This window comes from Anguilla anguilla, chromosome 16, assembly GCF_013347855.1.
Source record: "Anguilla anguilla isolate fAngAng1 chromosome 16, fAngAng1.pri, whole genome shotgun sequence".
Lineage (NCBI taxonomy): Eukaryota > Metazoa > Chordata > Actinopteri > Anguilliformes > Anguillidae > Anguilla > Anguilla anguilla.
In genome coordinates this window covers 24653635-24681310 of record NC_049216.1, presented here as the reverse complement: position 1 = coordinate 24681310, position 27676 = coordinate 24653635, and the positions used below count along the sequence as shown (strand labels likewise).

The 27676-nt window shown below is 47.5% G+C and overlaps 1 protein-coding gene across 1 annotated transcript; it reads right to left on the bottom strand.

The window, feature by feature from the left end:
* Window positions 1-59: 59 nt before the first annotated feature.
* Window positions 60-26782, bottom strand: LOC118215628 (myotubularin-related protein 10-like). The gene is made up of 16 exons (XM_035396535.1): window positions 26061-26782; window positions 25516-25573; window positions 16089-16225; window positions 15005-15077; window positions 11303-11445; window positions 7594-7687; window positions 7080-7227; window positions 5956-6043; window positions 5650-5738; window positions 4971-5101; window positions 4458-4527; window positions 4096-4166; window positions 3505-3677; window positions 3075-3245; window positions 2805-2984; window positions 60-2496 (listed from the first exon to the last, which is right to left on the bottom strand). The coding sequence occupies exons 1-16, from the start codon at window positions 26115-26117 to the stop codon at window positions 1894-1896; spliced, it is 2286 nt and encodes a 761-aa protein (XP_035252426.1). The 5' UTR covers window positions 26118-26782; the 3' UTR covers window positions 60-1893.
* Window positions 26783-27676: the final 894 nt, after the last annotated feature.

Genomic DNA, 27676 nt, shown 5'->3' with positions numbered 1-27676 from the left:
TACCATATTTTAACAATACACCCATATTCCACGTTAGAAAAATGCAAAAAGTCCACAAATAATTGTTAAAGCTTCTTTATTTGCACTAAATCTGCAGTATTAGTTATTGGTAATGTATGCATTTGGACTCGTAGCTTGGCTCTTCTGTGGCCTGAAAGCTACTGGCAGTGCCACTGCACTTACAGTGCAGACAGTTATTACCCAGCAGGCCACAGTGAGTCTCTTCACCACCGAGGTACGCAGCGAAACTGCGTTTCATCACGGAACACCCTGGAGTCCCGAAACTCAGGCACAGATCACCACCATTCACACACAGACCACACACAACACAATGGTCATCTGGCCATTTCTGCGTTAAAGGGGAACTGGTGAAGCGGCAGCTCCAAGATGGCTTCTGGTGGTGGCAAGCTTTGGTTTCAGTGTGACTTCAAACACAGTCCACAAAGTGATGTGAAAATGTAGCACGCTCTTAAAAGCACATTTGAAAGAAGAACAAAAAGTTGTTTGAATACAGTGTAAGCTCAAGCCCAAATTCCCCTTTTAAAGGCACAGTGGATTTCACGATTTCCCAAGTTGACCTGTATTACGCAACTGAATAAATAAATACTACTTCTGTCGACTAATATCAAACTGCCGAAATGAATGGCACAAATTTCAAACAATAACAGCAGAGTGCATTATGATTAAGAGTTAGTGGTAAACTAAATCAAATAATTCTATCCTGATATCACTGAAAAAAGTACCTACTTTTAAACAAAGTACAACATTTATCAGAACAGACTGGGAAAGAAGAAAAAAAAAACCCTGTTCTGTTAGAAAACTAAAGTCTTTATAAAGATTTGGCTGATTAATAGGGGCATTGTAATGTTTGGTGTGGATTAAGCAAGGGAAGAATGTTTTAGAAGACATACCCAGCCTGTGACTGGATACAGACAGTGGCCCAATCCAGCACATTATACTCCCTACTCCAGCACATCATACTCCTATGTGCCTCCAGCTACTAATGCAACCAGCTTTACCCAGACCATGGCCGCAAGACCCAAAAGGAAGGGCTCAATCACTGACCCCACTGGACTGAGCGCCCGACCGCCGGGACCAGCCAGCCCGCTGGCCTCCCGGGCGTGTCCTAGCAGCATCTGCTCCGCCCCCTCCGCCGTCCAAATCAGAGGAAGCGGGTGGGCCTTAAAATTCAGGCAGATATCCAGCCTGCCTCAAGGTCCGTAAAATGCATCAAGTATAGTACGCGTTTATTACCCATTACCCATTTCTGTACAGGAGTGCAACTAATGAATAAATCCAGCCCCAGGCAACTCACTGCCTTAGCGGTAACCCAACCCAACCCAACCCAACCACCGCATTTCTTCAAAAGTAAATCTGGAAATAGCATGGATTTGCTGTGGTTTTTCCTCAGGACATGGCATGTAATGGAGGAATATATACAGGATTACAACTACCTGCCCCAGCCTTACCCTTTAGCAAAAGATGCTCAAAATGGCTGTTAATTTCAACACAACACACACTACCTTACCAGAAGGTATCAGAAGGAAACATAAAAATATTCTATGTTAAAGTAAACAGATTAGAAAATGCCAGCTACCACAGAATAAATTCTATAAATTTCCTCATTTAATTTCAAAAATATCAACTTTGATTGATTTCCCCCCCCAAATATTTTTAAGTCCTTAAATCAAAATTAGCCACCAAAAAATGCAACCACGGCAACCACAGCACAACTGCACTAATGCTATTTGAGCAATGCAGGATTGATCTTGTGCAGGAAAGACAATCCTAAACAAGTCTGTCAAGATCTGTGTCCTGCTCCCCATCCCACCTGTAGGTCCCAGCTGCTAAATTTGGGGATTTGATAGACGTGTGGGCGGGGCGTGTGGGGTTTCAGACGCTCTCATTGGCCAGGGTCTCAGTGGACAGCCAGATCTTAGCGCCGCTCAGGAATTTACTGAGCGGGGTCCCCAGGATGCTGCGGCGGCACAGGTTGCCCACGGGGGAGAAGGGGAAGGAGGAGCTCAGGTACTCGGGGGCCGAGGGGGAGTCCTGGGGGGAGAGGGCCTTGAAGTACATCCTGCGCTGCTCGGGCTGGGGGGTGCCGGGCGTGGGGGCGGGCGTGCCGCCCTTGTACTGGCGGAGCCGGGTCTGCAGGGTCTCGATCTCGTCCGCCAGCAGGGACAGTTTGTGGAAGGCGGTGATGGGCCCGCCGCGCGGGATCTGGGCCTCGGGGACCCAGCGCAGGAAGTAGAGGCGCCACAGCCGGAGGTGGGAGGGCAGCAGCTGGGGCAGGAGCAGGCCCTGCAGGTCCGCCGGCCGGGAGAACCAGTCCCGCAGGAAGCGCTCCGACGGGCTCTCCGCCTCCCGCTGCTGGGACAGGTCCGGCCGCAGCCGCAGCACCAGGGAGCTCCGCCGGGGGAGCGAGTCCAGATCTCCCAGCATGCCGTTCCGCAGGAGGGAGGGCACTCCCCGCAGCGTGGAGCTGTAGTTCTTCTGTCGGCGGGGCGAGAGGGAAATGTCAGGGGGAGCGCCTCACTTCAGGCACAACCACAGTCCAGTGTCATCAATGATCAGGGATGTGCAATACCAGAAGGTCCTAGGTTTTAGTCACCTTTCAATTACACACTTAATTTACTAAACCTTATTGAAGGGGTGGAACAATCAGCAGACTCTGCAGCCTTTCAGGACTTGAGTTACTCATTGGTATTCTGTACTATAATGGTGATAATGAGTTGCAGTTATATAGCCTCTTCTAGCAGTTTAGAGAATCACAAAGCACAGGCGCTTAGCGGGAAGCCTACCTTGCGCCTGAATGTCTTCACTGCCCCGTTCTGCACGCAGGTGGCGCCCTTTCCCACGTACATAGGACTGTTGAACAGGGCCTGGTCCTTCAGGCTGAACTGCTGGGACCAGTCCCACACCGGGGGGAAACGCAGCGCCTTATCCTCTCCAAGCGGGATGTTCTTATTCTGGGCAAACTCCTGCAGAGGAGAGACTCGGTCAGGCACTGCCCATTTACAGGCCTCTAACTGGGGTTAACAGTGATGTCACAGAGGTAGGTGGGGCCTCACCCTGGTGTGTTCCACGTGCTGCTGGGGGCCGTTGAAGAGGAAGGTGCTGAAGACGGGGATCCACATGCTGTCCATCAGCACAGTCAGGTAGGTCTCCGTGAACTCAAAGGCTGCTGGGTACTGGTTCATCAGCTGCCACACGCAGTCCAGGAACAGCAGGAAGAGAGGACACTGAGGAAGCGAGCAGAGAAGGCCACTGTGAGGTTTAGAGCATCAGCCTGGCATTACTAAAACAGTCACAATACAACACACAGGCTTCATTACTGTTATACAGTGACTCTACTGAGCACTGTATGCCTCTCAAACTGACAGAGGATTGGAACCTGTGGCTTTATGACAGACGTAAATGTGGAGGCAGTCCTGACGCTCTCTACCGAGGCACTGAGTATTACAGGAGCCTGCACAGGTGCACCCAATCAGCAGCGCTGACCTCCTCTCTGTCGTTCTTCTTCAGGTGGTTACACCTGTCCATGAAGCGATGGCCGGCCATCACCCACTCCTTCTGCACCAGGCTCTGGAAGCCGCTCAGGCTGCGGAAGTGAGGGTCCAGCATCAGCTGCACCAGCGAGGAGACCACACAGCTCAGGTCCCGGTCCTCCTCCTCTGCACAGGGGGGGGCGGGAAGGGGGGGGGGGGGGGGGTCAGCACTGAGCGCCACACGCACTCCTCAAACCACATCACTGAACTGAGCCAAGATATAACCAAGCAGGATAGAGCCAAGTAAAATGAGCAGCAATAACAAGTAACAACAAGCAAGATCTGACAATGCGTTACATTGCATTACAATCGCTTGGCAGACACGCTCATCCAGAGCCACATAACTAAGCTGGAACATTAGTTTTACAAAAATAAAGCATCACCAAGAAGCCACAGAAAGCCATTTATGATCACCAAGTGTAATACTAACCTAACAAATAACTTGGTATTTCATGGTATTACAACCATGAAAAGACTTAAGTTATGAGGTAAACAGGTTGAGTTGTGCAATGTTTGACTGTAAAAGTTAGTGTCCGGGTATCACCTTGCAGAATGACGGATGCACATTTTCCCTCCAATGTGAAGACCACCTCTGCAGAGTTCTTCAGGAAGGCCCTGGAGACCAGCACAGAAAGAGACTGCATTCAATCACAACACAAGTCACGCTCCTGCACTTAACAGTACCCATCATCCTCAGAGAACCAGAGACCCTGACGTACCTACTGTGTCTCTACCGACTGAGCGCGGACACCCACAGCTAAGAGTGCACAGCAGACTGTAAGAGGAACTGCCACAGAGAGCAACCGCTCAGAGCTACGGTTCAGAATGTGGACCTGAACGCTCTAGCCCAGCACAGGTGTGTGTGCGTCACCACCACGGCTGGCCTGTGTAAACGTGAGCTCGTACCTGACATACTCGAGCCACCGCGAGCTCTCCACGGACGACAGCCACTTCTCCTCCGACTCTTCAAAGGGCTCTGCGGTCAGACAAGCACGCGGTCAGGGTCCGATTCCACATGTGTGGCTCAGCAAAACAATCACTAAACAGTGTATACTCAGGAAGATTTAGCAGTGAATGCCAACCCTCAAATTACACTCCATAGTAGTGAGTAATATATGCTGAGAAGCGATCTGTATTACTGGACGCCTAATGAAGATGAATAATGGCTATGCCAAGTTAATTACAGAGGGGGTGGAGGTGCTGAAACTCTTATTTACTGCAAGCCGATGGGAAAGTGGAAGCGATGATGTAATCTACTCCCGCACCTTAAGGGGCGTGTCATTTATGCGAGAACAAGATACCAGAACCAGTTTTCTTGAAATCGGCCAAGATCAATTCGCTACTCTCAACTCAGCAGTAATATGACAGGCATTGAAGGACACGCAGTGTAAAATCCCTCCAACAGGAGGGCAGGCTCACCTATCACACAGACTTGCCGCAGTCTGACGAAGGCAGCCTGGATGTCCTGAATGTTGGGGAGGGACTTGTCCAGGTCGGCCTTCAGAGCTTCGCTGCGCTTGGGGTGGCTTTTCGTGATGCCGTTACAGATCCTACCAGGGGGGAGAGGGTTAATTCATCAGCACAGCGCACGTTTCCCTGCATCTGTCCTCACCCTTCTGTGTCCGCTTCCTCCGACCGTTTTGCTCTTGCTTATCATGGAACGGCTTCAGACAGCGCCGCCTGCTCACCGAGCCAAAGCAACAAATCGCCTTCCACAAACTAATCGCACATTTCCCATTTAGATTCAAAACAAACGACTGAGGGGAGAGGGCTGGGTGCACTGGCAAGCACAGGCTTGACTCATGAAGTGACAACACTAAATGATGTAAGAGGTCTGCAGTGACTCATGAAATAACAGTATTAAATGATGGAAGGATGACAGAACAGATGTATACAGTGACTCATGAAGTGACAGCATTAAATTATGTAAGAGGTCCACAGTGACTCATGAAGTGACAGCGTTAAATGATGGAAGGATGACAGAACGGAGGTATACAGAGACTCATGAAGCAAAGCTGAGCACAAATAAACATGAAGGGACCTGAACACCAAGCTTTCATGTAAAACCCAGGGAATCATCTCATGCTCAGAACCTCACCTCTGGTCCAGCTTCCTCTGCTGGGCCGGGTCCCTGATGCTGGCCATTCGGACCAGGGCGCTGCCGTTGGGGTGGTTCCAGCACCATAGCTGCAAGGGAAAGCAGGAAACCGGACCTGCGTTAGAGGTCTCAGCGCCACCTCACAGACAGCATTTCACCTCAGAATTTATATTTCAACTGTAGCCTCGTATGTGGGTGTGCGAACGACACACAAATGGCACTTTAGGTTTTCAGCGTTGACTGAACAATTTTTCTTATTCCATCCGGGTTAATGGAGAAGTGATGGAACAGGGACTGAACACTCACGGGAACTCGATGGCCCGTGAAGAAGCTGGAGTACTGCTTCAGGTCCTGATCAGCCAGGGACGCGGGCACCACAAAGTACTCTGGGAGACTGTGGAGGAGCAGAACCATCATCAGCTCATTTTCACACAGAACAGAACCATCATAAGCTCATTTTCATATGGGAGTCTGGCTTTACGCTCCTTTGATCTTGTCTCTGTGTGACTCATCTCTTTACATAAGTCAATCAACAGGGTTTGTGGTCAGTGGGTTCAGTAAGACAACTGAACACGCTGTGCAGAAAATGCTGTTCTGTGTGAGACCACTGGATGGGTCCACAGAGACACTAACCTGATAAAAAAAGACTGTTTTGACCATAACGGAATGAGGATTTAAGAAATTGCTACACACAAGGTGTCATGATCTAAAAATTACAAAGGCTTGTGGCTTCAAGTCCCCCACCTCAGACCTGATTAGCCTCCCTCAGACGTGCTACCTAACGGGACTTCCCCATGGTGTGGTCTCAAATGCTGTTTACTGCCGAGTCTTTCAGTTCAACAGATGCTGTAAAACGCTGCAGTAGAGATCAGAAGGCCAAATTCAGCAACTATTTACCGCACTGCAGGTGTGACTTCAGTGACAGCTGCACTGCTGTAAGCAGCGAGTGCTTGTGCATGCTTCCACAGAAGCCTCTTATGTACAGTCCAGCAGTCAGGACCATACGAGGATAATGCATCTCTGCTACTTTACACCAGGCTGGCCTGTGGAGGATGGGCTCCCCCTCTATAGCTGGGTTCCTCTCGAGATTTCTTCCCATTGGGGAGTTTTTTCTCGCTGCCATTTAAGGGTTTTCTCCCGACTGGGAGTTTGTTTACCTTATGTACTTGCAATTTGGGGCTTCAGGCCTGGTGTTTGCTCTGTTTGCTCTTTTTACTCTGTCTCTTGTCTTGCTACTCTGTAAAGTGTCTTTGTGACAGTCCTCTGTAAAAAGCGCTATACAAATAAAATTGAATTGAATTAAACTGCGATCATAATCCAGAACTGATGGTTGTGATGGATGCAGGTTCATAAACGAATCAAAACAAGGGAACAATTGGAAAGTTCCCTCACCCAAAACCCCTTAGCCCGACTCATGTAGCGCCCCCTACCTTTGAGAGACGGCATAGCCCTCATTGATGGAGCACACCCTCCACTCTGACGCCCCCGTCCTCTTAATCTCCCGGTCCCATTCAGAGGGACGGTCAAACAAGGGGGTTTGCAGGCCCCCTCCACGGTCCACACCATTGACCCGGTCACCTACGGGCACAGACCAGGGACCCATCTTATATCTTCACTTCTCTACATTCTTATATAAAACTTCATTTGCTGTTTAGTAGCACCTGATATAGTCAGCTGGAATACTTTTGTCTGACAAATGTATAAACATATTCCATGTTTTGTGGGGGGGGGGAAAACAGGTCTATGGTCTAGAGAGAGAGTGTAAAGATTCAGGCATCACACTGTTACTGTTTTCCATGTAGAATTCCTTGAATTTCCAGCAGGCACTGCACATGCCCAGACTTGCTAATGACAGACTATTGACAGTACAAACAGTTCAGTTGGCAGGTGATCTGGTACAGGGTGTGTCAAATGCCGTCACTTAAAATGAACAGGGAAGAATACCTGAAGAGCCATAATATCGCTTCCCGATGTACTCGAACCCGAACAGCAGCTGCGGATCGGCCGGCTGACAGTAGTGGGCAATGGCGAGGCAAACCTTTAAAACACAGAGCGCATTTATCAAATAGCGCATCCAACCACAGAAATCCCCCTCTACACTAGAGCGGCCCAACCACAGAAATCCCCCTCTACACTAGAGCAGCCCAGAGCTGCCTCAGCGTGCAGGAGCAAGGTGCCCGTGAGGTGTTCGCACAGCTGCTGCAGAATGGAGCGTAATCATGACGGAGGGAGCGGTTCCTCTGCACTTCCACAGCCAGGAGACGCGCTCCATTGGTGGGGAATCTGCTCCGGCCTGGCGCGCCGTCTGTAAGGACCTCTGTGTTTCCCCGCTCACCTGTTTCTGAGCCCGTCTACTTGTTCCTCTGGACCAGCCAAGTTTTTCTTGGCACAAGGTTTTTGGCCCACAGTGGAAGCACTCAATAACAACTCAAGCTGGGCCTACGATAGGAGCTCACTGCCTTTCCTACAAAATCCCACGTTTAGGGAGCAGAATTTACACAGTGGTGATCTGAGGAACAGCTGGGCCACTAAATCACACGGCCGTTTTTTTTACAGCTCTGCGTGCAGAAACCCCGTCCGAAGGCAGACGAAAGTGAACTGGTCCCTCAACCGTCAAACCTCAATTTGACCATCAAAAATAACGGCGAGCACCCATTGGAAATGGATGTTTATCATTGCATTTGGCCCCAGACGCTCACATCTGAAATCAAACGCACGGAAACACATGCATGGTTTGTTGTTTTCAACAATGCAGTCATTGAAAATGAACACAAAATATTTTTGTCAATTCACTCCTAAAACGTGGGCTGGTCTTTTTCCAAACATTTGGAGTCATCAGGCACTAAAATAAGACCATGACATTTAAGACATCCTGACTTTCACCCTGGCGTGTGATATATATACACACGCACGCACGCACGCACGCACGCACGCACGCACGCACGCACGCACGCACGCACGCACGCACGCACGCACAGCCCCAAGACAGTTCAGTCTCTGCTGAAAGCCACAATATTCCAGGGACAGACAGCCTGCGCCTCCCGTGAGGAGCTGAGACTGCTCGCGTTAGGCGGCTCCACAACGCTGTCCATCAAGAAGAGGAAGAGCCAGACAGAGCCCTGCACATCCTCTGCCCACACCACAGCTGCTCCTGGCTCCACAGTCTCCCCCCTGCGTAACGAGCCATTACAGACCTGCTTCACACCAGCCGTCACAAAGAGAAAAACAGAAACACTGGAGCCTTGGAGCTGCTCCATAATTACACCGTGTAGCGCTGGGAGGGAGGGACAGGGAGGGAGGGAGAGAGAGAGAAAGAGCGCAGTGCTTTCAGCAGCTACACCCATTCTCCACAGCTCACTAACCAGCCTGGAAACAGCCCACTGCAGTCACTCCCTCCCCAAACACATCCCTGTCCCACCTCCATTATATAACAGTGCAATGATCATTACTTAGACTGCAGCCCGGAGAGCTGACGCACACACGCGCCTCTGCTCTGGGGGGTGGGCGTAAAAAAGGCAGTATGTAGCAGCGGTATAGGCGAGATTAGAGCTCAGGTCTGTGCTGCGGAGTAGCTGTCGGGGGCGGGGTCCGTTCCTCTATCAGGTCTGTGACGCGTACAGCCCATGTCTGATTCGCACTACAGACACTGCGTGGGCACCTCAGCTAAAGGCACACACACGCGTCAGCACAGAGCCACACACCGACAGTGCTCCTGCAGCAGAGGTCTGGAGTCTGAGCCGCTGGTATTACGCAGCAGGAAGCCAGGCCGCTGGGAGCGTTAGCAACGGAACCAGAGGCAGACGCCTCTTTGTGTTTGCTGAAGGGTCAGGAAGTACTAAAACCTGCATGTTAATCAGAATATGCTTTCTCCTTCTCCTGTGTTTCTGAAGCCCGAACCTTCACCACAGCTACATTCAGTTTCACATTTACCTCAGTATGAGCTGAGCAGCTCCAAAGGCTTCAGACCACGCTGCCCATTCCAGACCCGCTGGGTAAATGAGCAGACACTTTTCATTTTTTAATTTGCATTTTTTCGAATCGGTGCAAATTCCTTTCCAACTCAGAAAACGGTCATGCCTGAAAATCAGAAACAGGCCGCACCCCCTCAGTGGTTTCACTACATTCTTTTGGTCTTAATACTTTAACCGTAAAGTAACGTAACCCTGGACATCGAACCCCTGCCAGAACAAAAATGAGTCACGATCAAAATGTGGAATGTCCATTTTAAAAACCCTCCGCCGTCTCCCTTAGCAACCACAGTTGTTGGCTGCAGTGACGGCGGCTCTGCGCTCTATGAGTCATCATCACTTGCAGTTTTCCCTACAAACAGCCAAAGCCCTGAGCAGAGGCTGAGTAATGCCTTCCCCCCTTTAATCCTGTACTAAACTAAACATGCCCGGAATGAGAGCGCAATCCCAGAACAGACACACCACTCACATACCTCACAGCAGCCTTTTCCCAAACCCTTACCCCACAGTAACCCCGCATGTCCTACTGCTTTTGCCTGACTGAGCTCTATCCCGATGAGGCCTGACGAGCCGCTCGCAGAGCGCGGATCTCGATTTGGCATCCGCAGGCTCATCCGTGTAACTTGCCAGACAAACAAACTTAAAGAGCTCAGTCGGAACAAAAGGCAAAACAAACAAGGGGCTCCAAGACAAGGACTGGGAAACGGTCCTTGTCCAGGACTGGGAAATCCCTGGTTCAGCGGATTTTACTGCTAGGCAAACACAGTGCCAACTGCATGCCTTAATGGGCCTAATCCACTTTAACCTGCAACTATTTTATTCAACACGTTAGGCCTGATTATGCTCAGTGTGTAAGGGCAGCGGGAAATGGCGGTGAGGCTCAGGTAAACGGCTGCCCCTCCCTCCCGGTTTCTCCCTCAGACGGCGGAATAATTCCCGCCCTATTTTAGGCACGCCGCCCGCCAGATGGGAAAGGAGGATCAAAGAGCCGTCGGCCAGCAGATGAACTCTAATCTCCTGTCATGTGACGGATTCTCGGCAAGAGGAAAGGAAAAGAGAAAGAAGAGGGGAGCAACGGGATGAGAAGAGAGGAAAGGAGAAGAAAGAAGGGATAGGAGAGGGAGAGAGAGGAGAAGAGCCAAAGGGCCACTGGTACGCTCAATAGGGTGCTGGCGTGAGCTTTACTCCACCGTGTTTTCACTCAATACGCCTGATGCATGAATAAATAAGATTAGCACTTTGGAGCTTGCGCTCGACTAACAGCAGTAAAGCATGTGACGGTGACATTTGCAGATTAATGTATGACTAGCACCAGGGAAGACACAGTAATGAGTAATCAAGTAAGAGAGGAACTCAAGGAATTATTAACCTTGAATTACAGCACTTCAATATGGCCGGCTTGTACTAATGGAATCCATTTCCTCTAAAGGCCACGCACTCTAAAACAATACAGACCTAGATTAAAATCAAATCCAATCTGTCCTTGGCAATGATTGCAAAAACACCACAAGTCCAACATACTGCAAGTGTGAGTCTCAGTGTTGAGTGGGAATCCTCTTTGATTTAATCCACTTTCATATAAAGCTGGCTGGAGTCTGGGATTTAAAAAGGGCCTTCCTCTGTGTCAGAGATCACGCTGTACCACGCAGGCTCCAGCAGAGCGCCCCTGTGTTCCCCTCACGCACCTTTTTGGCGCTTTCGGGCCCGGCCTCGTCGAAGCGGAACCTGATGATGCGGAAGTCCTTGCAGTAGACAATGAGCTCGGTGGGGTTGAACTTCAGCTTCTGGTTGGAGCCCAACACCTTCTGCTTCCCTTTAGCGTCGTTCACTGGGGGGGGGACACAGAGAGGGAAGGTCACTGTATTAGCTCTTTGATAAGGTCGCCGCCATCACCTGCACCTGTACTGGTAACCCTTTTGCGGAGCAGGTTTTCTTGAATGTTTTCAGCGTTCTAGACCTCCACTGCTTTCAACTACCAGTAGTTTTTGTAACATCAACATTCAGTCAAGAACACGCATTTGTGACCTTACTGCTTAAAGGGTTAAATGCACTGTGGCAGGAAACTGAGAGTATTTTTAGACTAGTGTTAGACTGTTGGCTGAAGGTGAGAGCTGTATGCATCCCCTCCACACTTTTAACATACGATATCTTTAATCAACTAAATAAAGATCCCCCCCAAATCTTTCCTCCACCAATGCATCACTAGAGTTTAACTGTGGCAATGTCCTTACAGTAATGAGACTATGATAAGCAGCGCAGAGCAGCTGGTTTCTGCGCAGTTTTCCCCCAAATCGATGGGCAGGTCTGAAAACCAGGCCAGACACCGCCTCTGTATCACTTTAGTGTGTATGCAAAATAAATATGTGTATTGAACAAACACCATAGAGAATGGAGAAATGTGAAATTCTTCATTTTCAGGCAGTTCTGAGAACAGAGAGAACATTCTGCGAGTTACCCCAGTTAATGTTGCTGAGAAAATGGGCTGAAAATAAGTAGTTTCAGACATGCAGCTACAACACATTAACTGCAGGGAAATGAAAGTCGTCGGGAGGGGGTGGCTCCAGTGCACTTTAGTAAACCCGTAGATTAACTGCATCTGGTTTTCCCCCCCGTCACACTCGTGAGAGACAGTTTCGCAATTCCATGGCTCTTCTCGCTTCTGCTCGATGGCTGTCGACGCCCACCCAAAGGAACCCCCTCCGCATTTCGGGAACTGTAAATTCCTGAAACACAGCCGTCTGGCTGATTACATTTTTCTCGATTTTCATCAGCCTGGCAGTAAAATTCAAATAGGACTTTATCTTTATCCCACAAGACATGAAGTTATGGACAGAAACTGCAGCAGACTGCACTAGATTCAGTGTGTTCACCAGCACTGTAACAATTTATTTATGAGCTACAAGTGTTGCATTGTACTTCCACACCAGAATCACACAGCTTAATCACCGTTTGGGCAGGTATGTGTGGGGGGGCAAACAGGGCAGGGACACTGAGAAGATTCCAGGCCTGCTGGAATACAAACCCCTCCAGGCCACAGCACAGAAACCTCACCAAACTGGGGAGTCATGGTGACCAGATGAGGTCATGGTGGAGGAGATGGTGAAGACTGCAGACTATGAAGGGAAAGTTATTTTTAAACGCGTAGAGAAAAGTGACGGTTGTGTGTGGGACGCGTGGTTACGCTGGTCTAGGCGACACGCAGGGATGCCTCTGGATCACACTTCCACTGCACAGAACCCAGGAAGCACAGGAAGAGGAGGCCGCAAGGCCTTGTGCTGTATGGCCAAGTCAGGGGCTACGTTCTCCCCGTGCAGATCCAGCATGAAATCTAATCCAACACCAAACACTTCATCTTCATCTAAATATAGGAATCTCCCTACTTTCTGACCTGCCACGCCATTTAAAAGCACCACCTAGCAGCTACAGAAAGAAACGCCCTCTTCTCTCTGAGCACGCCCAACAGGGCCATAGCTTGGGGCCATGTGAAGAACAGCAGCTGTGATCTAATAAGAACTCATCCTGACCTGGCTCCCACATCACAGGTGAGAGTCTGTTTGATCTCACGCTTGACAGGTATAATCACATGAGCTGAGGGCCTTCTAGCACTGCTGGGATATACAGACGCACGCAGTGGGATTGGTGGAGAGGGGGGAGCGGGCGTAGAAAGGCATTAAGGCATGGTGGGAAAACAAGCACTGGACACGGAGGGATCTGGCAGGGGTGGGAAAATCATAAAGCCGTGATTTAAACAGCCAAGAACAAAGCCTTCCTGTGAGGAGACTGAACACTGACAGGATCCAATACTGAGTTTATGGGGGTCAGATTGGTGGGAGAGAGTGATGCTTCTGACAGGATAAATATATTGTGTGCACTATGAAAATAAGAAAGAAAAAAAAGGCAAAGGCCTCTGTGGCTTGTCAGGAGCCCATGCCGTAGTATATCTGCACTGAAGGAAGGTCAGTATGACAGGAACTGAGCAGCACAGACAGATTTATGCTGCAGCTTAGTGTTAGTGCTGTGTGTCCATTCACACATATACACACATCTCTCTGAGGCCTCAGGGCTGTGTGTCCATTCACACATATACACACATCTCTCTGAGGCCTCAGGGCTGTGTGTCCATTCACACATGTACACACATCTCTCTGAGGCCTCAGGGCTGTGTGTCCATTCACACACATACACACATCTCTCTGAGGCCTCAGGGCTGTGTGTCCATTCACACATGTACACACATCTCTCTGAGGCCTCAGGGCTGTGTGTCCATTCACACATGTACACACATCTCTCTGAGGCCTTAGGGCTGTGTGTCCATTCACACATATACACACATCTCTCTGAGGCCTCAGGGCTGTGTGTCCATTCACACATATACACACATCTCTCTGAGGCCTCAGGGCTGCGTGTCCATTCACACATCTCTCTGAGGCCTCAGGGCTGTGTGTCCATTCACACACACATCTCTCTGAGGCCTCAGGGCTGCGTCCATTCACACATATACACACATCTCTCTGAGGCCTCAGGGCTGTGTGTCCATTCACACATATACACACATCTCTCTGAGGCCTCAGGGCTGTGTGTCCATTCACACATCTCTCTGAGGCCTCAGGGCTGTGTGTCCATTCACACATATACACACATCTCTCTGAGGCCTCAGGGCTGTGTGTCCATTCACACATATACACACATCTCTCTGAGGCCTCAGGGCTGTGTGTCCACTCACACATATACACACATCTCTCTGAGGCCTCAGGGCTGTGTGTCCATTCACACATATACACACATCTCTCTGAGGCCTCAGGGCTGTGTGTCCATTCACACATATACACACATCTCTCTCTGAGGCCTCAGGGCTGTGTGTCCATTCACACATCTCTCTGAGGCCTCAGGGCTGTGTGTCCATTCACACATATACACACATCTCTCTGAGGCCTCAGGGCTGTGTGTCCACTCACACACACACACACACACACACACACACACAGCACTCAGACCTCGGTGTACAGTAACATGGCCTTGTGTTAAAACACTGCACATTAACGGCATGAAGTAAAACCCTCCTGAAGGACAGCTGTCAAACGCAGTACTTTATTTAACAGGGAAGGGCTGCAAATACATTAAACAGTCTTACAGGGCTTGTGCTCACCTGAATGAACGAGAGCCAAATCGTTCTGTCATAAACCAACGCAACACACATTTAGGAAAAAAGCTAATTCTCTCTGATGAGTTACAACATCCCTGTCACCCCAGTTAGTTTTTAATGTACTGGTATAGGACATGATGCACGCTGGGGCCCATGCTACGCTATCTTACGCTACGCTACGCTACGCCACACAGCGCGGGGCACAGCAGCCCGCCCAGGCGTTCCGCCCGCCCGCCTCTCTCACCTGTGACCACCTGCTCCACGCAGGCCAGGGGAACGTCGTGCTCTCCCAGCAGCCGGGTCCTGTACTGGAACTTCTGAGGAGGAAGCAACACAGTGAGCTCCGCCGTGAAGCGGGAGAAGGGGCGGGGCAGAGTGCGTCGCAAACCAATTACCGTACGCTCTTCTTCCGCCACGCATTTGGCTTATTTTCAAACCAGCCTCTATTCCTGATGGGGAAGAAAGCAGCTTTGGGTGTGCCCGCCGCATTTACGGTAATAAAACACTTAAAAAATCAATTACAGTACCGATCTGAATAAACAGACCGCACGCATCGTAAAACCCTTCATCCTTCTCCTGTTTGGCTGGGGTAAACGGTTCCCCCGCCCACACTAAAACGAAAGCTGGAGACCTGTAACGTGCAGACACAAAGCACCCGTGTGAACCGCATGCTGGGTGAAGACGAGTGGCTGTGGAAACATCTGCGAATCGTTGTTTTGAGCTCCGTGTGGAAAAGCGGAGCGAGCGGGGGGAGCAGGTTCAGCTTTTCCAGCCGCAGCGCCATCACCTGCTGACTAAGGCAGAACCTGACACACAGCGATCACAGGGCTCACGCACGTGCACGTGCACACGCACACGCACGATTCCTCGCATGCAGACAGGCCACGCGCACGTAACCCGGCCAGAATGAGTCTGGTGGAAAAAACTGGTTCTTTCGCAGACCAGATGAGACGCAGGGAGAACAGCTCTATGAAGTATCTGCCAATGTTTACAACAGGATCGCAGAGTAATAAGGGATGGGCAGAATACCTCTCATCATTCTCCCCATTCTACAAACAAGTCCAAAAACAAGCTGCTGCTGTCTTAAGCCCAAGACAGTCTAGAGTCAGGACACAAAACTTTACCAAATATAAGCAAAACAGTGAGAGAACTGAAAGGAGTGAAATATTATGTCTGAAATGTGGCCATATCTAAAATGGCAACAGAACAGTAAAAAGTAGTATTTGTAGATGTAAATGAGGTAAAAACATTTCAATAATATGAGAACACAAAGTGGTGAATGTAAAATGGTCCGAGTAAAACCCAAAGCTCCGGGAATCAGCAGGTACCTGCAGGGGCAATGCATCATGGGTAATGAAGGAGATCTTGAAGTTGGTGCAGACGAGCTTGCCCCACAGATCGTCCTTGCTGCTGTCCGCGCCGATGCACTTCCGGACGAAGTTCACCTCGTTCACCACGATCTCTCCTGCAATGACAAACAGGGCATCTGGATGTACACAAGCTTCATGAACATAACAGAAGACTGGATGTGTGGCGTAAGAGTTAGAACACTTGGAATGGGCCCAGACATGTGGGCTCCGGGTGTGAATCTCAGGTGAGGCACTGCAGTTTTGTTTCCCTTGAGCAAGGTTCCGTACTGCAAATGGCCAAAGAAACATGCCGTTAGAGAAGCCGTGTGAACTGAATGTTTACGGCTATGGAAGTTAAACTGTGAGCGCTGCAAATAGCCCAGGATAATGGAGTGTCTGCCAGCAATTTGCACACTGGAAACAAGTTGTGCTGCGTCATCCTATCTAACACTGCAGGGTACATTTCAGAGACCAGAAACAAGCCAAGTCACCTTATAGCCTTTCCCAAAACAGACCGGTTATTTAAAAGACTTTGCTAAAGTGAAGTGATTAGGAAGGTTGTGTGACCACCTTTCCCTGAAGCTAAAGAACAGTGACACCACCCACAACAACGAAGCCAATGACATGAGCAGGAAAAGAGTCATGGGGGAGCTGAAGGCTGGAGGGCAATATTAAAGGAATTAAAAATCAAAACATAGATGGAGTGACTCCTTTACCAATTCATTCCAGCGTTCTGATTACCATCTGCAAGGCTGTTCCTTCAGGTTCCCATCAGCTCAACGAAACCGGTTTCTCCCCACAGGCAAATCAATTCCTGAATTCCTACAATTTTTTCAGTGTACAGTGTAGTGATTAGTGAAGGTAAAAACTGCCTTACTGAACTGGGGCTTGAGAAAGCACCTCAAGCTCACATCATGCCCCCCTGTTAGCACACCTACAGAGGGTTTAATAGGCTTCCCCTTTCCCCTTTCCTAGCCGAAAGCCAAAGGCCATTCCTTACAGACTGCAAACCATGGATTTCACGCCATTTATGGGATTCTTTCCTCCCCCTTACAAACGGCACTTTTTACATTTTTTTGAATGACCATTCCAGCTTAGCTGCCAAGAGCTTCAGAGGTCTTAGCTAGAGCAGCATGACTCACCATTATTTCTGCTCAGCTTCCCTCAGCACAGATCACAGGTCTCTGTGTCCTGTCTCTCGCTGTCCAGAGAAACCCAGAGACCTGCTGCTTAAGACCAGGGATAGTGGCAGCTCTTTTTGGGAAAACAGTGGCTTCACACAGGAACATTACATGCCCGAGACCGTCAGGGAGGAGACCTGAACCAGGAGACCAAGCTCAGCTACGGAATCTCAACTCAGGGAGTCCATTCCATCCTTCTTTAACAGCCTCAGTCCTAACAAAAACTGTTATGTGGCCATTTAATCCATTTTTTGCACAGAAATGTAAAGAGCACACACTTCAAAGGCAGGGAAGCACTGAACTTAAGGAGGCTGACATTTCATCCGATTCATTAATTTTCCTCTTGTGTAAACAGGAAGAAACGTACAGTGAGTGACCGGGGGGGGTTCCCTACAGTAATTCAGCTGGACTGTCTGAAGTGAAGGGTGGGGCCGGCCCTCAGCAGAGGCCTCATGTGTCCCCCCTTTAAAAGGCCGTCAGGAAGTGCCACAGGCTGTGTGTGTCAACCCTGCCTGTAAACTTAAAACAGCCCTGCGCTCAACTGCGGCCTTGCGACCGCAGAACGGGGCCCCAATTAAGGAGTTCCACAAATAAGAACCAGCACAATTCAGCCGCGTGGTTTTTCAGCAGAAACAATCTGCATTAGTCCTCGACGTCACAGCCGGTTCCTCAAAGCGTGGGACGGCAGTGTACCAAATTTAAGCTGCTGCAGACAAAGCCGTACGCCCACGTACAGAGCCACAGCAAACAGCCTGACGCGACGGGGACTGCACTACAGCTGGGCAGCCCTGAGGGGGAAAGCGTTTCCCTTCCTGGCCCCTCCACATATGAAGCTCATTAGTCCCAAATCAGCGGACCCCTCTTTAACCTGGGTGCAGAGCCCACGTCAGGCCCAACAGCACACTGCCATTTACCTGAAAGGCCAGAGAGCAGAGTGCGCTGAATCAACCTGCCCTTTCTGTCAGAGATGCATGACACACCCACGAACCTCCAACAGACACCAGCGCAAAGCAGGCGCTTCATGACCCAGGCTCCAGTGTGAATGGGTCTGCAATATCACAGACTGCTTCACTCCCAGTGTGAATGGGTCTGCAATATCACAGACTGCTTCACTCCCAGTGTGAATGGGTCTGTCATATCACAGACTGCTTCACTCCCTGTGTGAATGGGTCTGCAATATCACAGACTGCTTCACTCCCAGTGTGAATGGGTCTGCAATATCACAGACTGCTTCACTCTCAGTGTGAATGGGTCTGTAATATCACAGACTGCTTCACTCTCAGTGTGAATGGGTCTGCAATATCACATGCCACACAGCCACCTTACCCAGCTGTGGACGTTTCACTATTAAACACTGTTGTCACACGTTCATGCTTTCAGGGGAAAATACTGCTTTACTTTACTTCGCTTCACTCCATGTCTGCAGCGCAAAAACAAAACTAAGAGGGAAAACAAGAGGAACAGAATGTGCCCTCCCAATGAGATTCACATGCATGGGTCATCTGAGTGTGGGAAAAGAAGCAGACCTATTTTTTTATTTTTAAAACAATGTTGGTAAACTGCCAAATGGCTAACAATTTAAGCTGAGAGGATATCAAAGAAATAAATTTTTTGTCTGCTTCCAAATGTTACTTTAATCCACAAGAAGAGTCTCCAGGCACCGTGAAGGGCAATTCAGGACAACGAACAAAAACAAATCGCCTAAAAGGGAGTGAGCAAGGGAACTAACAAACACACAAAGCGCTATACAGTTTCACTATGCCACCCATTGACAAAACCTGCGCATCTTGAACAGGCATCTCTGCCCTTCGCAAGCTTCCGGTACAGAGGCTGGTGCAGTTTAACACCGCTCTTTTTGAGTGCACCATTCAAACTAAGGAACAGTAGCACGCATTAGAGAGAGCCCTCCGGTTCTTTCCCTGTACCAGGGTGTCCTCTTCCAAAGAGCACCTTTCTGCGTGGGTTCTGTCCCCAGTGCACCCGTGTAGCGCTCCTGTCTGCTGTGTGAGGAGCTGCAGCACATAAATGTGAGAGATGCATAATATGATGTATAATAAATGTGTTACTGGGCCGTTTACGCCACAGTGCGGTAGGGTTTCTTCCTGCCGTAACATTAGGCAACAAACATCTCAGGGGTGGGAGGCGGAGCCAGAGCCAGGCCTTCTGCAGAGGGGCTTCCCATCCAGGAGGATCGAGAGGAGGGCGGAGCGAGAAGGGGGCGGGGTGGGGGGGAACGCCCGTTTTGGTAACCGAGCGACCGCAACTGGGGACAGGACCAGCAGTGTGGCTTCAATTTAAATGAAGTGAAGCCCCACCCCTAAATAAAACACCGCGTGAGTGCTGTCCACGCTTCCTCTGACAGCGCTGGCACACAGAGGGGCTATGCATGTATACGATGGTGTAAAAACCCTGGACAGGACAGAACCACGATTGTTCCACATCCTCCTGGCCAAAATGTGATGCTGCATATTGTGGTTTTTTTTTTTTTTGCATATAGAGGCAACCTGTCTAAACACCTTGCACACTGTTTGCACAGGTGATTGCTCAGTTTACCAGTATGGCACAGAGCTACCATCTGGATGGCGTTTATCATAATTCTTTTACTATTAGTACAGAGTCAAAGTTTATCAGCCAATAAACAGATGAAAAAATCCTGGCTGCCAAGATAGAAAATAAACTTATGTCTGAAGCTTTAAGTTACTACATAGCAGCCCTTCTTTAAGTGAGCCTACTCCAAATTAGGTATGTCCCTGCCTCTCCCCTATAAGAGCACCAGCATTACGTCAGCAGTCAGGCAGTTCACCCAATCACCAGCACAGGAACACAACAACACAAACAGGACAGCTTCTGCAGTCTGTAGAATTGGTGTGAAATAGGAGTCGAGACGCCATAATGGCCAGCTAAATGCCACACAGCTGTGGATAAAGACCCTTTCAGACACACTGAGAGAACCCAGAGAGGAGAATGCAAGCTCTGTGTAAACTCTGGCAGCACAGAGACTGCACAGCTCTTGGCTCAGTGGTTGAATCTGCCCTCAGAAGAACAGGTGCCAGAGATGTTGCAGAAGAACACAACCTCTACTTACAGGCAGGCAGTGCCTTACTGAAGCATGAAGATAAGAGAACTGAATAGATTCCGCCTTCTCCCCTCACCCACCTCCCCATCCCGTACCGACCATTGTGCAACCTTTGAACTCTGACCCCTGAAAGCTCTCGGAAAAGGTCTGGCTTAACGATGGCATGCTCGAGGGTGGGGCAGGGAAGCAGAGCTGGGAAATGGCGGTAAGTAGAAACTTCCTCCAGGAGGTAAAAACATGCTTGTTTTTTTAATGTGGAAATAAAAGACAATGAAATACAAGGACCTGCAAGGGGCTGGACTCTGTTATAAAAAAGACGAGACAGATAGACCTCCAAAACTCACAGAACACTGGCCATTATTTTAGGATTTTGAAGGCAAATGTGCGTATGCATAAAGCAAACAAATGCATGGCCAGCAACTAAACCAATGACTGAAGCCAACCTGGCTAAAAATGGCTTAAGAAATGCCTCCATTAAAGCTTAGTATAAACACCTCAACACCTTTTACCCACACCCGAGCCTTGGCCAGCACAGGCACCTGCTCACCAGAGCAACGCTTCAGGAAATCATACTGCCGAATAGCCCCCCCAGTGACGCACACGTTAGCGCCCGTCTCCCCCCAGCACACACTCAAACACACACACAGCGCGCTCTCACTTCTCTCTGCAGGACTCTGTAAATGACACTGACACAAACAAACCAACGCTCTGGCAGTCGCCCGCCGCCCAGGCGTGTAATGACAGGGCACTGCTCCCCAGTCAACAATTTAGCAGTCTGTAAAGCACCACAAGGACGATCAACCCTGCAACCTAGCACTCTGCTCTAAAAGTAGCCTTGTTTACGGGTCACCATCACGGTGGTGCAGAGGAGTGCCATCTGAAGGGGGCAGTTTCTGTTTCACCGGTAAACAAAAGCGGAACTATGTGAGCAGCTTCTATTTTGGAAACAGGGAAGGCTTATCTTGCCTTGGTGAATTACAAGGGCAGAAAAGACAGAACTGCAAAATGTTCCAAAGATCCCACCGTACAAGTAGTGAACTCAGCACTTGTCCACATCCCAAGGTTGTTTGTCAACCTCCCAAGGTCGTTTTTAAGGAATTGTTTAGAAAGCGACAGTGTACCCACTTCGCAGAGCTGTTGAAAAACCTGAAACCCTTTCCCATTCCATTGCGTAATGGAGTGCAACTTACCCAAGGTTTATGGAGCAGCTTCCTGAACAATAAGCACATGAGCAATAGTACAATAGGGTTATAGAAGATAAGAAATCTGTTCCAGTCTGTAGAGCTAATTAACTGAATGCTAGGCTTAGAATAATAATTTTTGAAAACCAGCCAGTGCAACTAAACAATTCAGAAATGCAGACATCGATCAGAACTCAAGAGCCACAGAATTTTTTCCAGCAAACAACATATTATGCCAAGTTTACATCGGTGCCCAAGTTTTCAATTATGGGCCTGCAGGTTGTCCAATATCCAGTCACCCCACCGAGCCACCATCAGATCCCCGTGATGTCTTTGAGCCTGAGTGGGGGTCCGAGTATCAGAAATGGTTGAAAATCCTGCATTTACATGTTTTGTCTCGCCTGAGTCATACTGTGTTTTTATGTCGGCAGTTATGGTGCCTGAGATAAAGCAATTTCCCTTTTTTAGATTAATAAAGTTCTTCTACTACTGCTACTACATTAGTGTAATTGGTTTATAAAGAACTAAATGGAAGCAGCAATGCACTAAACACAAGGGTTCAACTTAAATGCAAAATGGACCACCTGCTACAGTGGCTGGTAAGGCTAAATGAATTACCCATCACAAGTGCCTTTCACCCACATTTGGTGGGAAGTGAGCGTTCATTTGAAGATCAGCAACTGGCGAGGAGCCCCAATATTTATCCAAATAAAACACTGAGGTACACATGCACTGAAAAACAAAAACAACTGAGCAGCATCTATGCCAGCCTCTGGAACAACCCGTATTTTTTGCACAATTTTATATGTTGCTTCTCCTTGTAATACCGTAAATCTTTAGTGTGAAAACAAACACTTGATGGAACTGTGACTGACGGGAACACGCTGTTACAGTTGACATTTCCACTGTTTCCAGTACTTCTGCCTTCTAGGTTCGTCTGGAGTTGTATCTTGATTTGGTTCATGATTTCTGGCATCCTGTAGCTACAGGAAACCAGTTTAACAAGACAGAAAACTCCCTTGCTAGGCTTTGAAAGCTCACCAACACATGCAGCCTCACTTCACACCCAACTGTTGCTTAATCAACAAAAGCTGAGGAGAACACTTCAGTAACCTGGTGAGTTGGTGTACACTCAGACAGTTGCACACTCATTTTTCTTTTCTTTTTTTAAAAATAAGACGGCAGTTTGTGGATGTAGCAGTCCAGACGGCTGTTCAGTCTCACCGTTTTAAACATCTGACAAGGAGCCAGGAAGAAAATGCCGTTTTTAAGCTGATCAAGAGCACAACATTTATTCACACCCGACGACAAAAGGAGGAAATGTTGCAGTACCCTCATACTTAGAGGTGTACAAACGGCAAGTCTGCAGAGGCTTACAGAAAAACCTATTTTTTTAAAACATCCTACTGTACATCTCACATTATCTAGCGCAAAAGGAGGCAATAACAAAGGGTAGAGATGTATTTTCAGATACATTTCACTTCATATTTTGTAACATGTGCATTACACTCTTACATAGGCGTCCTAAAAAATTAGGCTATCTGAAGCCCTCATTTAAATGTTCTGCTCCTGGGGCAAACTAGGACTACTGGACCTCTCCCACCACATAAGTTCTGCATTCATCACATTGAAAACAAGAAAAAAAGTTACTAAATTCATATTTGCATATTTACATTTTGAAATCGCATCAGTTGGCGCCTGCTTATTTTAATTTATAGAACATTTCACGTATCCACCTCCCCTCTGGGCCCATTTACGGTTAGTTATGTGGGAGTTCACCACATGATGATTAAACTCATGCAAATTTATGGTATTAGCAATGTGCACAATATAGGCTAGGTACTGAACTTAATTTATTTGCATTTCATTTTAACATAAAGCAAGCAATCAGCAGGACAATCCAACAGTAATTAGTCAAAGAATATTTATTCAATATTCTTGCACCAAAAACTTTAAAATAAAATTTAATTTGCACCCAATTTGGGGCTGGGTAGATCCACTTCCCACCCTAATTTGGAATATCCAATTACTATTTGTAGCCAAATCCATGCGAGTGAAGACAACCACAGTTCTCCTCTTGATTCTTTTCACACCACAGCCCACAGGCAAGCTCACAGTGAGTTGAGTCGGAATGGGGGTCACTACAGAGTGATGAAGTGCAGACATCTAACCAACTGACACCTCCAGTACCCTGAGTGACGCAACAGCCAATTACGCACTGCCCTATGGGGCTACCGGCCACAGTCAGGACAGGCACAGTCCAGAGTCGATTCGAGATGGTGGGACATCCATACAACACAGCGTTTTGCCTTACACAAATGAGCCACCCAGCAGCCCAATTGGCCATTTACACACTGCAGCCCCCAGATTCATGATGCTCTCGACTGGTAGACTTTCCATGCATGAAACATGTCTGTGAAGGCCTCCACAGTCACAGATACAAACTCATCACAAAGTCCCAGATGCTGTGAACCTTATGGGCACCCACACCCTATACTGAACTGTGTGCAGCTCTTCTTAATGAAAGGATGCAATATCCAAGAGAAATAAACGTGTAATATTGATACCACGCCAGGTGCTAACACTAGCAGCAGTATTCTGTCCTCTAAGAAAACAAAACACAAGTGTTCATTGATTTCAGTATGAAAATGATTATTCAATTAGGCTATACCAACTGCTGGTAATACGTAATGCAATCAAAAATATCTACAATAGACAACTACAGGGCATATATTCTTTTGGTAGCACCTAAATGTAATCTTCACACAGATACAAAGCAACAACTGATATTCTCAGGTTACAATTTTTTCTGTTCTCTCAAATGTAGGTACTGCTTGTCTGCTTTTTAATTATAGCGAACGTATCTAATCTTGACACAATCGAAACAGGAAAAGCCAAGAAAAGTAGTAACTAAGCTCCAAACAGCGAGTCAAACAACCCTGAAAAAGACGCACAATGTTTGTTGAGACGTGGACATTCTCAATATCCTGATAAAGTTTGAGTTTAATCTCAGAGTTAAGACAGGGGGAAATAAAAATAAATCAGGGAGGAAATTAGACTGATCTGGCCAAAGGCAGGAGCATTTTATTCACATAATCAGACGGGAAGCAAATGAAAATCATTCTGCTCTGTCAACAGGTCACAAAGGATAAAGATCCTCATACACTACACAGTGAAAATCAACCACATACTCCAAATAATTAAAGCAGTACAACTGCGCATAAAACCACATGCCTCTCAACTAGGTACAGTTGACAACTACAAATACAACATAGTTGTGCACTTCTTGTGTCATGCTCCTGAAACAGCATATTCCCCCCTCTCCCGTGATACATTTGCATTTTTCTCCTTTCATAGAAAGAAGAGATCACCTCTGGAACAAAGTCTTTCTTGCACCAAGGCATTGTTAACCCAATGGTAATGAAAAGGGGGCCCAGGACTGGATAACCATGGCGACTGACAGGAACTCAGAAGCCTTCAAAGACAGAGGATCTGTGCCCCTAAGCAAGATTGAGAGTTAATATGACAGAATTTGTTGAGAAAACTAATGGACAATGACTACAAGTAGAGCAGTAAATACTGCAAACCACTGTGTCTTGCTTACATAACCATCACAACCATTACCCTCACCCCACCCCCTTTTCTATCATCTCACAGTTAAAATGAATAATTTCCACTGAAAAACATTAGCAGACACCATGCTCTATAATGAACTGCAATTCTCTGAACCAAGACTGGGGTGCAGTAATGGCTTTCCTTCAGAAATATTTCCCTCATAGAACAAGGTCATATTACTTAACAGGTTTAGTAAACAAAGTTACCCAATGCAAGTGTTATGAACACAAGTGTGGCAATACGTTTAACTTTTATACAATGGAGAATATAATGGCTTATTGCCTGCAATAGACAAATACAATCCCGCTTTAAAATGCAGTACCTTTTAACAAGACGTCAGCAGTGAGACCTACCTGGAAGTAACTTTGCTTCTAATTTCTTTGCGGGCTGGGGAGTCTTCTTCAAATCGGTCTATTTTCAAAATAGAATCAGATGCACGCAATATCAATATAGCTGGAAAACGGCATATTGAGATTATGACAACTTTTGCACCTCAATGTATAAAAAAGTGTCAAAAATGCAAAGCAATTCAGAGCAACAATTCTCCACAAAAACCCGCTAAGCTAATAAACATCTGTAATGACGAATTTAAAATTATCCAGACTTTTGGCGTTCTTTATTAAACACGTGTTGCTATCGGGCTATCCAAACACCAAACCCTGTTAAACCAGTTTGATTTACCATTTTGCAAACAACCGAGAGGGGAAAGGGTGTCTCCCCAAAATATTCCTCGTAACATATGACATTACGTAGTTAGCAAACTAAACTGCCTCTAAATGTTTAGATAGCGGGAATTTGTTCAATCTAACTAAGCAAAGTGTGATCTTCACAGTTAACGATACGCATTTTTGAATCGTCATAAATTATGATGACGTTCGATAGGGATCAAAACACTCACCTGTAAAGGAGGAAGGTAGGACTTAAATGTTGGCTTCAAAGGTTTGACAGAAAACATCTTGCACTGCGAGTGGCTAGCAGGTTCGTTCACTAGCTAGTCAAAGTTGAAATGAGAGCAAGACTGGAACTAGCCTTCCCCAACGTTGCCGAAGTAACGTGAACTTACTGGTAGGCTAATTTACGTTAGCTAAATCCAGCAAGCAACAATAATAATGTCCCGAATTAAAAAAAAAAAATTCAAGCACTAAATCGTTAGCGAGCCAGTCAGCTCCACGCTAGCCAGTAGAAATAAAGTTTAAAGTTTGGTCCATTGTTTGAAGATTTTAACCACTGTCGTTTGTTACCTTTACTCACTAAAAGGCGCCTGAAACGTCTGCTAATTTATCCTGTTTGCAACACTGAGCTTTACTCACGATGTTCCTACTGCCAGCCAGCAAGCTCGACTGGTACCGTCCTTTCACGTTAGACTGGTGCAGTGATGTTGTGCATTAAGTTTTCGAGTCTCTCTTATTCCACTGCAACCTTAAAACTCTTCCGTTAGTTTGGAGTCATACATCTTCAAAGCCGAGACCAGAACACGGCGAAAGACTAGCATCGGATACCATATCCTTCAGTACTGCATTCCCGATTAGAAGAGTTCAGCCTGATTATATCCTACGATACTACTAGAATCGTAGACACTGCGGCCATGTTTAAATGTGGGGAGGGCCATATCATGTCTACGGGGAGGAACTCCCAACTACGGAATCGCAGTGAAGACAATTCGAAAATATCTCCTGCTTTATCAAACTGCGAGCAGAATGAGTAGTTTTAGAGGTTATCGATTATTTCTGTAATTATATATTTTTTTAGTTACTTAATTTTTGTTTTAAATGTGCATATTCCCACATACACGTTGCTATTGGTACCAAACTTGAACGCGTCATCATTACAAATATGTTTTTTTTGGCAAATGAATGGTATTAGGCGCCATCTAGTGTCAGGTTAAAACAAAAGGCATGCGATTTGTATAGCAAAAATTCTTTATTCGGAATCATTTGTGTCAAGATTTACATTTAATGGAAACCATCTAAACGGACACATAAAGTCAATTCGTTAAGTAAACATACGTAACACCACAAATACGCCTCAAAATGTATTCTGCGGTCCATCACGCCCGCTTTCAAAGTATTGGCACTTGGTTGGGCCAACACTGGTCCTAAGTCAGCAACGAACCGGTCAATTAAAGATATAAGCCGCGTTTCCACCGCAGGAACTATACCCCGGAACTAGGAACCTTTTGAGGAACTCAGTGCGTTTCCACCGCAGGAACTAGGGTCTAAATTTAGTTCTGGGGGCTTTGTTTTACCCCCCAAAACGTTCCTGCTCGGGGGGTAGTACTTTCCGAAAGTACAGGAACCTTTTGGGTGGAGCTTGCAGCGCTGAACATTTCTGATTGGTCGAGTACTCGTAGCATTTGTGTTGTATTTATTTTCCGCCATTACCCGCCATGTTTGAAAATATGCAGCGGCAAACCAATTTATTTTCATAATAACTTCAAATCAAACTTGTATGTTATGCGGCGCAGTAGCCTACTTTTGGTTATAGCCTGTCAACGTCTTGGAATTATAACGTGTG